The following is a 14,297-nucleotide window of genomic DNA, read 5'->3' as shown; positions in this document are numbered from 1 at the left end:
GCAGGTGGGGTTAGGTTCAAGGGAGTAGGGTTAGGTGCAGGAGGTGGGGTTAGGTGTAGGTGGGTGGGGCTAGGTACAGGTGGGGTTAAGTGCAGGGGGTGGAGTTAGGTGCAGGGGGTGGGGTTAGGTGTGGAGGGTGAAGTTAGGTGCAGAGGGTGGGGTTAGATATAGGTGGGTGGAGTTAGGTGCAGGGTGGTGGAGTTAGGTGCAGAGGGTGGAGTTAGGTGCAGGGAGTGGGGTTAGGTGTGGAGGGTGGAGTTAGGTGCAGGGGGTGGAGTTAGGTGCGGAGGGTGGAGTTAGGTGCAGAGGGTGGGGTTAGGTATGGAGGGTGGAGTTAGGTGCAGAGGGTGGGATTAGATATAGGTGGGTGGGGTTAGGTGCAGGATGGTGGATTTAGGTGCAGGGGGTGAGGTTAGGTGCAGGGGGGTGGAGTTAGGTGCAGGGGGGGTGGAGTTAGGTGCCGGGGGTGGGGTTAGGTGCAGGGGGTGGGATTGGGTGCGAGGGTGAGGTTAGGTGCAGGGGGATGGAGTTAGGTGCCGGGGGTGGGGTTAGGTGTGGAGGGTGGAGTTAGGTACAGAGGATGGAGTTAGGTGCAGGGGGTGGGGTTAGGTGCGAGGGTGAGGTTAGGTGCAGGGGGGTGGAGTTAGGTGCAGAGGGTGGAGTTAGGTGCAGGGAGTGGGGTTAGGTGCGGAGGGTGGAGTTAGGTGCAGGGGGTGGAGTTAGGTGCGGAGGGTGGAGTTAGGTGCAGAGGGTGGGGTTAGGTATGGAGGGTGGAGTTAGGTGCAGAGGGTGGGGTTAGATATAGGTGGGTGGGGTTAGGTGCAGGATGGTGGATTTAGGTGCAGGGGGTGAGGTTAGGTGCAGGGGGGTGGAGTTAGGTGCCGGGGGTGGGGTTAGGTGCAGGGGGTGGGATTGGGTGCGAGGGTGAGGTTAGGTGCAGGGGGGTGGAGTTAGGTGCCGGGGGTGGGGTTAGGTGCGAGGGTGAGGTTAGGTGCAGGGGGGTGGAGTTAGGTGCCGGGGGTGGGGTTAGGTGCAGGGGGTGGGGTTAGGTGCCTGGGGTCCCTCTTCCAGCGGGGTAACCTGTAATCCGTTCCCACATGTCACCTTGCACGGGAGCTGGGTCCCTGTACGTTGGGGTGTCACCTCGGACAGGTGACTCATCCTTTCCTTCCTCCCTGTGCTTAGTCACGTTGGGAGCTGAACCGTCTCACTAAGGTGTCTGTCACCTGGGCGAGACTCAAATATTACAATCCAGTTTCTCTTCCTCTGCACCGCTTCCCCAGGTGAAGTAGTTAATGATCCTAAACACTCACTTCGGTGCATCCGGAGAGCTGCTGAATGATAGAATTCTGGTTTAAAGATAGGACTTTCAAAGTAAAAAATACTGTTTTATGTAGAAGTAACCATCCCTTAGTGTATCTTTTTAGTTATACCTTGGGGTTTTTTTTGTTTTTTTTTTTTGGTGGGAGGGGTGGTTAGCACACACTTGTATTGAATATTTTTCACAATATTTCTAACAAGCTTTTCTTCTCTCCCCCTCACCCACCTCTGTTAATTTTTTCAGATCACACACCCAGCTGGCTGCATGTCTCAGTTTATTAAGTTCTTTGGCGAACAGATCCTCATCCTTTGGAAATTTGCCTTACTTCGAAAGCGCATTTTGATATTTTCTCCCCCTCCAGTGGGCGTTGTGTGCTATAGAGGTAACTAGAAGCCAAGGTCAGGGACACTGCCCAAACTCCCTGGACAGAAACTGCTCCCATTCTTTCCATTGTTGACCAAGGTCAGAGGGATTGATCCGTATCAGGGGCTCACTGATTTGAAGCCCTGGAGGGCTGCGGTTGGATTGATAGCGTAGAATGTGGACTCTGGCAGTAGGGAAGATGGATCGGGTGGCAGATGAGTAGTCTGGAAAGAGACAAGGGCCTGGGTTAAAGCAGAGAGGATGGATTCCAGATATAAAGAGAGAAATCTGGCAGAGGCTGGTGTCAGATTGGGTTGTAAGGTTCTGGTGTGTGTGAGAGGTCAGGGCGGAAGAGTCTAGGATGCCAAGGACGGTAGGGCCACCAGCCGGGGAACTGAGGAGGAACAGATAGGGAGCGGTGTGATAGAGTCCACTTGGACACTATATGTGTGTGCAGCTCTGAGACTTTCTTGAGGTGGACGCTAGGCAGTAATCTAGTTGGGTCAGGACCTTGGGGGACAGGCCGGGCTGTCTGTGCTGTTACTTGGAGAGAGTGTGAATCAGGAGGGATGTGTCAGCGTGGAAGATGCTGGCCCGGGAGGTGAGCTGGAGGAGGAGGAAGACAGAGGAGGCCGAGGGGCGCAGTCAGGAGAAGGGAGGGGACCAGGAGAGGCACGGTTGTTGTGGGCAAGGGTTCTGAGAAGGGGAAGGTCACCAGTACCATGTCCTAAGCAAGATCTCCCGAGAGGAAGACTGACCCGTGTCTGAATGGAGCACTCTGACGATGCTGGCAGCTCAGAAGGCGGGGGGCAGGCTGGGAGGGGGGGACCCCGGGCGCCCTCACCTCCACTGTCCCGCCAGTGTACTGCTGCTGCTGCCTGGCCAACGTCTCCCTGCCTGGCATCGGGGGCACCGTGCCCGAGTCCAAGCCTTTCTTCTACGTGAACGTGGCCGACATCGAGAGCCTGGAGGTAGAGGTGTCTTATGTGGCCTGTGAGTACAGGGCCCGCCCCATCCTGCCCGTGCTTCCCCGGCAACCCTCCGGGGTCCCTGGTTCCCTGTAGGGCCACCCTGCGGAGGGTCCCCGCCTCCTGAACCCCGGCTCCCGCAGGCACCACGGAGAAGATTTTCGAGGAGAAGCGGGAGCTCTACGACGTCTACGTGGACAATCAGAACGTGAAGACGCACCACGACCACCTGCAGCCCCTGCTGAAGATCAACAGCGCCGACCGGGAGAAGTACCGGCGGCTCAACGAGCAGAGGTGGGGCTGGGGGAAGGGCGAAGGGGAGCTGCCCGTCCCCACACCCAAGGGGCTCTGGTCCAGCCCCCATGCCTGCCGCCCCTTCCCTCTGTGCACACTTTTGCCCATCGGCCCAGGGGTCAGGGGGTTGACGAAGCTCCCCAGCTATACTGATGGGTAGCAGGCATGCCTGAGCCGACTCCTTTCCGGTGGCCTCTAGGATCTGTGAAGCCCAAGGTAGCACCTTGGTATCAGTGGTGACGTAAATGGCTTCATGGCCTCCCCCCAATTGTATGACAATCAGGAAAGGCTGTCCCTCGTCCTCATTACCCAGGGCCAGGCCTAGCCCTGGACTCCAAGCCCTGTGCTTCCCCTTCTCTCCCTGCCTTTGGCCGGGGCAGGGATGGGGGTGTTGCCCTGGGTTTTCAGCCTTCTTCCTGGGAGGTAGTGGCCCATGCAAATGCCCGCCCAGTGACCTAGCCTGGGGCCTGAGGTCCTTGTAGCTGTGCCAGAAGCTGATGGTCGTCTCCTTCCCAACAGGCAGATGCTGTTATATTCCCAGGAGGTGGAAGAAGATTATAACCCTTGTGAAGAGGACCTCTTTGTGCTGTAAGTCAGCCTAGTGGTGGTCATGGGCCTCCCTGAGGGTCCCTTGGCGCTTGACGGCTTTAGCCTGGATCCCTCCTGTGTTGGGCTTCGCTGGTGGCTCAGCGGTAGAGAATCCGCTCGCCAGTGCAGGAGATGCGGGTTCGATCCCTAGGTCGGGAAGACCCCCTGGAGGAGAAGTGGCAACCCAACTCCAGTATCCTTGCCTGGGAAATCCCGTGGACAGAGGAGCCCGGCAGGCTACAGTCCACAGGGTCACAGAGAGTCAGACACAACTTAGTGACTCAACAACCACCACCTCCTGTGTTACATGCTGCAGTGCAAGGATGCCCTTCATTGCCCTTAGAGCCGGGTTCCACAATCAGCCTGAGCCCCGAAATGCTGTTGGGGGGCCCAGAAGAGTTCAAGAGCAGGGAAGGGTTATTAAGAGAAATGGGAGCCCCAGGAGTTGTCTTCCTGTTGGTCATTTACACCCAGATGTCCGCTGCATACAAGCTGTCTCTCAGGATGCAGGGGCTTGTCATCCATTGCTGCCTTTGAATAGAGCACTTTCTTATATGGAGTATTATGGGATTATCAGAAACTTAACTCTTGAATGACATTTCTTCCACCACCAGAGCAGCTGGTGGTTGGGGTCTGAGCTATGGCCTCCTCAAGGCATTGATTTCATTCATAAGTATCTGTGTGAAATAGTGCCAGGTGATAAGAACAGAAGTGTAATTGAACCGGAAACAATTCTGCCAGCCACCTGCTTGGTCTTCCTACTTGGGATGGGGAATAGCTCTTGCAGTTAGAACTGTTTCTGCCTTTGATATTGGCTTTGAGCATCTGCCTGCAATGTAGGAGACCTGAGTTCAATTCCTGGGCCGGGAAGTTCCCCTGGAGAAGGAAATGGCAACCCACTCCAGTATTCTTGCATGGAGAATCCCATGGACAGAGAAGCCTGGCAGGCTACAGTTCATGGGATCGCAAGAGTTGGACACAACTTAGCGCTGTCTTTTAATGTTGCAACAAAGGTGCAGTACTTTGATTCTGATCAAGTATACTTTCTAATGTGTACCTGCTGTTGAGATGTAAAAGTATCTGGAAGCTGAGCAGAGAGCCAGCAGTCTCGTCAAGGCTTTTGAATGTCTGTCTATTGAATCTGAAATCCCTGACTGCCCAAAGCTGCTTGGGGCACTGAGCACCTTGCTCTGTGGAATACAGATGAAAAGTCTAGACTGTTACGTTATCAGACTATATCTGAATACGGCACATATATTCATATAGTACTATAAGTCAGTGACACTCAGATATGCTCTGTGCAAATTAAAACAAAAAAAGCCATCAAAGTATTGATTTCTCACATAATTCCACAGTGGTAAGAGAACAGACTGTACGATTTCAATACCTTTAGACCATGAAATTTTTGCACCTTGTTTTATGTCCCTGGATATGTTCCAGTGTCTCCTGGTTTATAGTCTGTGGGAACTTGAAGTGAATTTGTATCCTACTGCCATGTGAAAATTGTGTAAATTTTAATTACGTTGAATTGGTTCTTAGCTTTTCTGGTCTACTATATTCTTGTACTTTTCTGTCCATTCTAGTAATTTTTGAGAGTTTGATACTGAAACTCCAACTAAAAATGTTAATTTATCTGCTTAAAAAAATAATCGTAATATATAGTAGAACTATATGTAAGTTCCACTTACATATAGTTACATATAGGACCTATATTTAAGTTCCACCATAGTGGAACTTTGTTCTGTGTTTTCTAGGTCTCCTATAAATGTTTATCATACTTTCATAATTTCAAAAAAGAAAAAGCCATCTGAGGAACACACCGTTATACACAGATGATGGTGCGCTGTGGAGATATCGGTCCCTCTGCCTGGCTCCCCCTTCTCCATCACTGCCTGCCCCCCAGGGCTGGCTTCTGACTCCCCAGTGCCTGCCCCAGTACCTCTGAGCTCCATCTTTTTTGCGTGGTTAGCTCAAAGGCTAGAGAGTCATTTTAAGAGTCAGAGTCCTTCCCTGCGTTGGGAAGCCTCGCCTCTTGTCACTGGCTTTAATTACCCACCCAGGGCTTTGAAGGTAGATTTCAGTTTCTCACATTAAGTCTTGACCTCAGAACTGCATTATCAGGTTTTTGCTTTGTTTTGTTTTTAATATTTCTCTTCCCTTTAGGACTAAGCAGAAAGAGAGGAACATAGTTCATGGGGCCTCTCTCTACAGCTGTGTTTAAACCTCTAGTAACCTTCCTGTAGATTTCTGGCAGGCAGGCCATCACTCACTCAGAGATATTGCTAATCATAGAATGGCTTAACACCAGTTCTTTGCTGACCTAAGAGGCACTTGAGTAACTCTTTTAACTTTTATCCTGTTTTCTTCTTTTAAAAGGCTTGTCTGACTTTTGAAACCATTTAAACGTATAGTGAGCAAAACAGTATAGTTTTGGTTCCCCATGTGTGGCTTACTTGGTAAACTTTTGTGCTTTTTCTGCCCTCCCTTTTCCATGTCTTGTCTTGTGAATGCAGGTTTTTCCTGGAGCAAAACAACCGGATATTTCAGACTTTGTTGGAGGTGTCCGCCAGTCAAGACAAAACTCTGACAGCTGAGCACGCCCGGGGCATGGGTTTAGACCCCCAAGGAGACCGGAGCTTTCTTATGGACTTGCTGGAGGCCTACGGCATCGATGTCATGTTGGTCATTGACAACCCCTGTTGCCCATAGGAAGGATGAGCCGCTATCACGTGGGGATGGCCTGATTTCTGATTGACACACAGGAGTATTTATACTTCCAACAAATGTAGTTTTTGCATCTCCTTTCTTCCCTTCTTCCCAAGAGGTAAGATCAGAGCGCCTTGATTTTGGAGGTTGCTGGAAGCTACCACTTTCCTAGCTGCTGCTGGGTTCAGTCTTGGGAGTTATCAAAGCAGATTCTCTCGTCTCCTCGTGATTGACTTGAGGTGAGGGGGGAAGGCCGCCTATCACCAGGAGCTCTGGACACCCTGGCTGGACTGTTGGGAAAGTCTGTCTGGTCTCTGTCATTTGATGTATCAAGAATGAGCCCACAGTCTGTCCAGCGTGGCCTTGCATATCCATCTGCCCAAAGCAGAAGCTAGACCAGATGGCCTTCCAAGGTTTTTATCAGTTCTGGGAGTCTTGTCTTGCGATCAAATTTCCTTTCTGGTTTATTAGAGTAAATCTGTGTTTTCTCTGTTCACATAGAGACTTCAGAGTGGGACAAAGGATGTTTTTGTCACCAGGTATGAAGCTTCTCTAGACAGAGGACAGGGAGTGGTGGCTTCTAAGTCAGCTGAAAACTAAAATTGTAAAAATGAAGCCTGGAAACCTTTCTCTTAAGTTAATGGTGGCCGCTCCACGTCATAGTTTTGTTTCTCTGAATTCCCTCCTGGGACGGGCTGGCACATTCCTCCAGGCCGATATCAGCAAGAATGTGTACCAGTTAGGAGCCTTCATAAACAAACTTCTTTTTAGCAGAGACAACATTCGTCGAGCTAGGCAACTGGGACCAGAAACGCACCAGACTCGTTAGAGGTGGCGTGCCGGCACCAGGGGCGCGGCTGGGAACCCCGTGTGTGAGATGAGTTTCTCTGCTGTGCTCGGACCTGGGATAGCTCCTGTTGGCCCTGCTTGTTCCCTTTGGCTGGGGTGTTCAGTGGACGTCAGCCGCAGTGAGACAACCACGGTTTGTTAGAGAAGCCTGCTCCTGTGAGTCGAGTAGAGGTCTTCTGGGCCAGTTCAGGATTTCGACTTGGGGTCCTGGGTTGTTTGTGACAAATAACTTCTTCCCCTTCACTGTTCCTACCTGACTGTGTTATTGGAATAGCTGTCTGTGTATCTGTGTCCGGGACCAAGTTCTAGCCAGGCTAGTGTCAGAGAGAAATAACTTTCAAATGGATGGATCATGTGTCTTGTCTCGAGACTAGCTTTGTAGGGCTTGTTGCTTTATTCAGAACCATTCTCACTGCAGCTCCCTGATACAGAATTCAAGATTAAAGAAGTTCACATGTGGAAATGCAGACATTGACTAATCAAGGGTAGTGTCTTTTATGTAAATATATAAATAAGTTTGGGCATTGAAATGTAAACTGTACGTTTTTCTTCTCTGTGGGTTTAGCCATCATTTCAGTAGTATATTTGTTTACAGAAGAAAAAAGGAATCCGTTTAGAAGCTGAAGCTTCACTGCCTTTTTCCTTGAAGAGTGGCCATCTCCTCTTATTCCTGGAGAAGGAGCAGCCTTTGTAACTTGGGTCAAGTAATGGTTACTGTTAGTATTATTGGAAGGTTCAAGGCTTTCTAAGTTGGGATGGGTGGTCAGAAGTAGGGGTGGGGTAAAAGGAAAGGTCAGGTTCTCTTGGAGGACAGAGGCAGGCCCTCATTCTGTGGAATCAGGGAATTTGTTGGGCAAATACTCTTTGTAAGCCCTTCTGTTCTAGAGGGCTTCTGCATGCGAATGCTTTTATTTCTGTGCGATTGTAACTCCAGGCTTAGATGTGCTGATGTACAGGTAATCAGATGAAAATGAGATTCCTGTATTTCTCTTTGAATGGCGGGCCCAGGGTGCCTCACCCCTTCTTGTAACTCCATGCACTTCTAGGCAGCCGTCCATCTGGCATCCCCTGGGCTGGGAGTGGCCCTGGGAGAGGGTGCACCCATGCGGCGGTGCCACGTCTGAAGTCGAAAGCAGCCTGTATTCGGCTGACTCCAGAGCAGAACCCCTCTGCTACCCCCCGCCAACCCGCCTCCCCAGCAGAGTCCTTTGAAGAGGGTACCCTAGCGCTGGTCCTTCCCTGCATCGCCAGCTTCCTGGTGAGGCCGGGAATCTAGCGCAGCGCCCTCTGCTGGGCTGCAGAGCACGCTGTTACCCTGTGTTACCCTCCTCACTGACATCCCGGAGAGGAGGATGGAGCCTCTAGGAGTTCACCTTTCGCAGTCTCCCTCCCCCGCTCCCCACCCCCACCTTCTTCCCCAATCCCTCGGGTGAGCAGCACGCTGGCATCACTTGCTGCCAGGTCTCTGCAAGGGGAATTTGTTGGCGAGGTACCAGGCAGGGCTCCCTGCACAAGGACAGCAGAAGCTAGGAGCCACCCAGACCTGCTTTTGTGTCAGAGAAACCATCTGCTTTTGTTTGGAAGTCACTGGAGAATGTCCTTCTCTGTCCTCTGTAGAAACAGGGCTTATTATAATACTACTGTGACCTTCGGGAGCTGGCTGGGAACCTCAGGTGTGGGTACATTGATTGATGGTGACCTTCTGTCCCTCTCAACTCTCAGACCTCCTCCTCCCAACTTTGTGCCAGCTGGCTTGGTCCTTCTGGGGAACTTTAAGTCTGATCTGATGCCAAGCTGTGCGTGTGTGTGTGTGTTCAGTCATGTCCGACTCTCGGCGACCCTGTGGCGTGTAGCCCGCCGGACTCCTGTGTCCATGGTATTTTTCAGGCAAGAATACTGGGGTGGGCTGCCATCCCTCCTCCAGGGGATCTTCCTGACCCAGGGATGGACCCCCCGGCTCTTGAGTCTCCTGCGTTGGCAGAAGCTGTGAGCCATGCCCTAAGCTGGAAACATTGCTACCTTGAGAAGTGGGGGCCACCGGGTCATCCTTGGATGAAGTTAAAAGAAATTCTAGGTGGTCAGAGTCCTTGTGGGCCTAGAATCCAGGCTTGGAGTTTGCTGATGTCTAGTCGGATATGACAAAGTTCTGACAAAATGCATTTTTTTTCACTTGTGCAGACTTGGCAGATGGTACTCTTCAGCCTTTGGGACAATGTCCAGTTGTCCTCTGGGTTAGGACTCTTCTAAAGGAGTCAGAAATGGTAGGACTTATCGTTCCCCAGACCAGAAAGTATGGGGCAAATAACAGTTCAGAATTGGCTTTGGCTTTTGCTAAGCATGAAGCACCCCTTAGGCCTGGCATAGATCCCTTCTAAGGTAAGTGCCCATACAGTCCTCAGTAAGTTATGATTGCTGTGGATTAGGAGGCTGCCTCCGTCAGTCATCATGGCATTGTGTCTTCCATTTGGCTGGAGAATGTAAGCTGAATTCATTGATACATTGATAGAAATCATTTAGCCTAGGAATTTGCATTTGTAACTTGTTTGTCCCACGTGAAAAAGATGGGAAATTTAAGTAGAGCACAGGGTGCAGATCATTCTCAATACCACATGTGAAGAGTCATTGATCAGTGTAACTACCTGTTTTAGCTAGAAGATAAAGGTAAAGATAAATGAAACCATAGCTGAACCACTTTTTCATTCTGGTGGTTATGAGGGCAAACTTGCTATTTGTCTTAATACACTGAAAGCCCTTCAAACAGAGTAAAAAAGATGAGCTTACTCACCTTTAAACCAAGGCCTTTGGGGAAGCTTTTGCAAAGGGCAGTGATGTGAAGTTTTCCTTAACCTTTTAAAGGCAGTACAACAACCCTCCAGGAAGAAGGGGATCTCAGGAACTTGTTTTTGTTTTGAAATGAAACTACCCAGGTGGTGCAAGTGGCAAAGAATCCACTTGCATCTCCTGCTAATGCGAGAGACATGGGTTTAATCCCTGGGTCGGGAAGATCCCCTGGAGAAGGAAATGGCAACCCACTCCGGTATTCTTGCCTAGAAAATCCCATGGACAGAGGAGCCTGGTAAGCTACAGTCCATGAGGTTGCAAAGAGTCAGCCCTGACTCTGGACTGCTAAGTCAAAGAAGGAAAAGAAACCAGAGAGCCCAGGGAATGAACTGAGGTGCTCTCTCCCATCCCAGGAGGATCGTACTCACAGAGGTACGGGAAGCGGGGGGTGCTGCTGAATAAGACAGTGTTCAGCTTGACCGTGAACTTGCCTTGGTGTGATGACAAGTTCTCCACCAGGCAGGAAAGTTAGTGATATGGGGACCAGTGTGTGTCAAATGGGCTTTCATCTCCCCACTAGGCTCCTGGCTCTGGGCCTGGACTCTGAACGGGCCAGCCCTCGGTCTCTCCTCTGCACTCCTGCGGTACCTGTATGTGGTGCCCTGTGGTGAGGCGCCTCAGCAGGCCAGCCCACCCCTCTCATTTCAGGAAAGCCCTTTTGTGATTCAGGTGTAGGGGAAGAGGAGCTCAGGGCTCCTTTTTACTCCTAAGTCATGGATGGATTTTTAATATTCCATTTGTATTACTAATATACCTCTGTTCCAGGAGCTACTGGAGGGCCGAGTGTGGTGGAAAAAGGCTAACTGTGAATTAAGTTACTGTTTTTCTGATAAGAAGTGGAAGTTTATTTTTATATTGATATGACTATGTGATGTATTGAGGATGCACATGTTGAAATGGAAGGAAATGTCAAAACAATAATCCTGGAAGAAATGGGCATATTGCAATTTGGAAGCAGCTGAGACCCCCCCCCCCCCTTTTTTTGTTTTTTTTTATTTAAATGTTCTGGTGAGTGAATAAGGACTGTCCTGTGAAATCTAACAGCCTTTTGAGGAGATAAAGTTTACAGTCCTATGGAGGATGACATACAGTCACCAACCTTAATAAGACTCTTTTATGAAAGTGGGTGAGTGTGATCAGGCTGATTGCTAGGCCTCTTAACTGGAGGGAGTCAGAGGTAGTTTTATAACTCACTTTAGCTCATTTTTTTGGAGCTGGAATACAGGGGCTGTTGGATGAAACTGCACATTTAGAAAGGAAATAATTTTCTAGTACTATACAGAGAACTGATGATGGAGAAGTAAAGCCCTGCTCTCATCTCTTTAGCATTTATTCTAGAAGCTCAGCACTGAATGGGCTTTTAGAGGTAATAGGATCTCAATTCAGGAAATGTATTTAATCACCATAAACAGATGGGTATGAACCACCTCTCTTTGCTCTAGAATGCTTCTTTACACTAACGGTACATCTATTTTGCTAAGGACAGTTGGGGGATGCGGAGGTGGGGTGTAGGGTTTTATGAACTAGCCAGAGATGATCCACAAAATGAAAAATCCACACACAGGTCACTGAGTTATCTGGTTGTCAACATATATCGTTGACATTGGAGTGAAAACTCCTTCCTTTGTCCAAATCAAACAAAGATTTTCAGTCTAGCCCTCCAAGACCAGTGAGTAAAGCTGTAGATTCTGTGCTTTTGAGGAGACTGGGTAGGAGACTTGAGGGGTGTGGGGTAGAGGAAAACAAAACGAACCTCCTTTGTACATCTCAGGCTTGTTGGCTAAAATTTTTTTTTTTTAATCGGTCTGACGAGTAAGTCTTTTCTGAAAAACTTGGGAGAAGTTCTGTGTTTTCCAAGTGTAAGATCAGCATAGCCTCCTCGTCGCCTTAAATGTCAAACCCCTATTTTGATTAATATCCCAGTGTAAAAGTCATAGCAATAAGAGAAACGGAATCTAGTTTTGTTTCAAGTCTTTAGCTCCTAGGATGAAATTAGTAAGACAGTTGATACATCTCCCTGAATGTCCTGCATCTGGCTCTGCTGTTCTCTCTCGTCGGTGGTAATCATTTAGAAGGCCTAAGGAAAGCTGGGGTTCATCCCAGCGGGTACATGTTTCTTGAACTGATTTTGTTCTGTGCTACAGATAACATCTGTGTATATCATATCTGTATATATCTGAACCAAGCTGTATGCAGAGAGGTTGATATAACTATATTTACAGAAAACTGTTTTTACGATTAAAATTCACATTTTAACACGAACATGTGTGCTGCACTCCTTCACCTGGCCCGAGGAAGGTGGTTTGTGATAGGAAGGAGCGGCAGCCGCAGGCGTGAGCAGAACGTATGGTGCTGACCTCCCTTAGGGTGACGGTGGAGGACACTGCAGAGGCTGGAGCCTGTCCTCCTTGAGGCTGAGGTCTGGATACACACTCTCCAGGTAAGGGAAACCAAAATTGGGAGTAACCATTCCCATTCCGTCCAAAAAGTCAAGACTGCGTGCTCTCAGGCACATCAGACGACTTCTGGAGGAGGACCCCCACCCAGACCAAGGCCTTTTTGTTTCACATCTTCTTCCTACTAAAGTTCACTTTAAAACATTATATACTGAGATGCACATACACACACACGTCTCATTTTTACCCTTTTGGGCAGTTACTTATTTTAAGGCAGTATAGAGTCAATTCCTAACACTGTTATCTCTCTGTTCTAAGCCAGGTTCCTACCTTCTAAGTGACGCGACCACATATTACCTAGCTCCTTGGGTGGTGAGAACACAGCTGATCAGTCGTATGTGTAAAGCACTGGCGCATAGTAATCACAACCGTGCATTCACACTGGCTGTGGGGTTAAGAAGACTTTATACTAAGCTATATTTAATATAACACATCTGCCCTGTTTTGAACAGAAATGCTGTTGGTTTTTCGGCGACGTCTGTCTGACATAAGGTTTGTACTAAATAGAAGGTGGGGGCGGGCTCAGGTTCTTATTGGATCCCTCTGCATTCAGGTCTGGCTGACTTGGGAGAGTCTGTCATAGTTGTGTTAAACATTCTTTACGTGGACCTTATACAGAAGGACAATGGCAAGAAGGCAGTAGATGATAAGGCAACTGTGTTCTCAGTTAAAAGTCTGAATCAAGAAAACACAATTTGAACTAGAACATATTTACATTTAAAAATGAATAAAAACACTAATCTGAATTAAATATCCTTCCCCAATCCTATGTTCCATTATTTCCATAGAAAAATTAGAATCACTAAATAAACACATACCTGCTGGTAGTCAAGATTCTGTGCTGGTCTTTGCACTCTATTATACAACCAGTATATGCCAGATTCTCTTGGCTCATGTAGAGACTGTATTTTCTCACACCACAGCACCCCCTCCCTGGCACATTTGGATCCGTCTGCTTTTTGTTTCATTAGTTTTTGCAAAAGTACAGCTTTTAACGCCACTCTAAAGAACACAGAGGTAAACAGGTAAGCATTATTTTATGGGCTTTTTAAGCTGCTTTTCATGGTCTTTTCGTAGCTGCTCTGTAATCCTTTAAGCATGTGGTCTTCCCTCTCCACAAGGTCCGTGGGTGCAAGTATATGCACTGTCCTAAAACTGATCTGCCTGAGAAGTCTGCCAATTCTTCTTCCCCTTTTCCCTTCCTTTTTTTTTTTTTTTAAAAAAAAAAAGTGCCTTAGGTCTCGTCCACCTTATTGCAGTGCATTGCCCTCTGGAGTATTTGATATAACAATGTCATGCAGTTCTTTGAGTTGCATAACAGAATCTTTCTATCCCATCTGCTTATTTATCTGTTTACATCTATAATGTTAAACACTGTCTCAGCTGTAAATAACATGCTTTTGGGAGGAGACAAGATGGCAGTGTAGAAAGGGCGTGAGGTCACCTCTTAAGGAAACACCGAATCACAACTAACTGCAGAACAGCCATCAACAACAGAACACACGCTGGAACCCACAAAAAAGATGTCCTACACCCGAAGAGGCCACAATCAAGATAGAATCAAATCCCACATGAACCGGGTGGAGACCCACAAACTGGAAAATAATTATACTGCAGAAGTTCTCCCCCAAGCGTGAATGTTCTGAGCCCCACAAAGGGCTCCCCAGCCTGCAGGTCTGGCGACAGGAGGAGGTGGCCTCAGAGAATCCAGCTTTGAAGACCAGTGGGGTTTGACTGTAAGAATTCCACTCTGGGAAGGTACAGAGTCTCACATACATGAGGATTCAGGGGAAAAAAGCAGTGACCTCATAAGAGATTAGGCCAGACTTACCTGCTAGGATTGGAGGTTCTCAGGCAGGGGGCAGGGACAAGGATACTGGTTGTGATAATTCTAGGGAACACTTATTGGTG

General features: G+C 48.7%; 1 protein-coding gene across 2 annotated transcripts in view; it reads left to right on the top strand.

Moving 5' to 3' along the window:
• The window catches only part of DENND11 (DENN domain containing 11), a 49,542-nt gene extending 37,350 nt beyond the window's left edge, over positions 1-12,192 (top strand). For both annotated transcript variants that reach the window (XM_043872301.1, XM_043872300.1), the window contains exons 5-9: positions 1,565-1,703; positions 2,546-2,677; positions 2,796-2,946; positions 3,466-3,534; positions 6,048-12,192. In XM_043872301.1, coding sequence (XP_043728236.1) covers positions 1,565-1,703; positions 2,546-2,677; positions 2,796-2,946; positions 3,466-3,534; positions 6,048-6,243 — 687 coding nt within the window. In that variant the 3' untranslated portion in view covers positions 6,244-12,192. The remainder of the gene's footprint in view (positions 1-1,564; positions 1,704-2,545; positions 2,678-2,795; positions 2,947-3,465; positions 3,535-6,047) is intronic.
• The last annotated feature ends 2,105 nt before the right edge of the window (positions 12,193-14,297 follow it).

This window comes from Cervus elaphus, chromosome 18 (genome assembly GCF_910594005.1).
Source record: "Cervus elaphus chromosome 18, mCerEla1.1, whole genome shotgun sequence".
Taxonomy (NCBI): Eukaryota; Metazoa; Chordata; class Mammalia; order Artiodactyla; family Cervidae; genus Cervus; species Cervus elaphus.
Note: the sequence above shows the minus strand (reverse complement) of the source record. Positions and strands in the feature narration are given on the sequence as shown.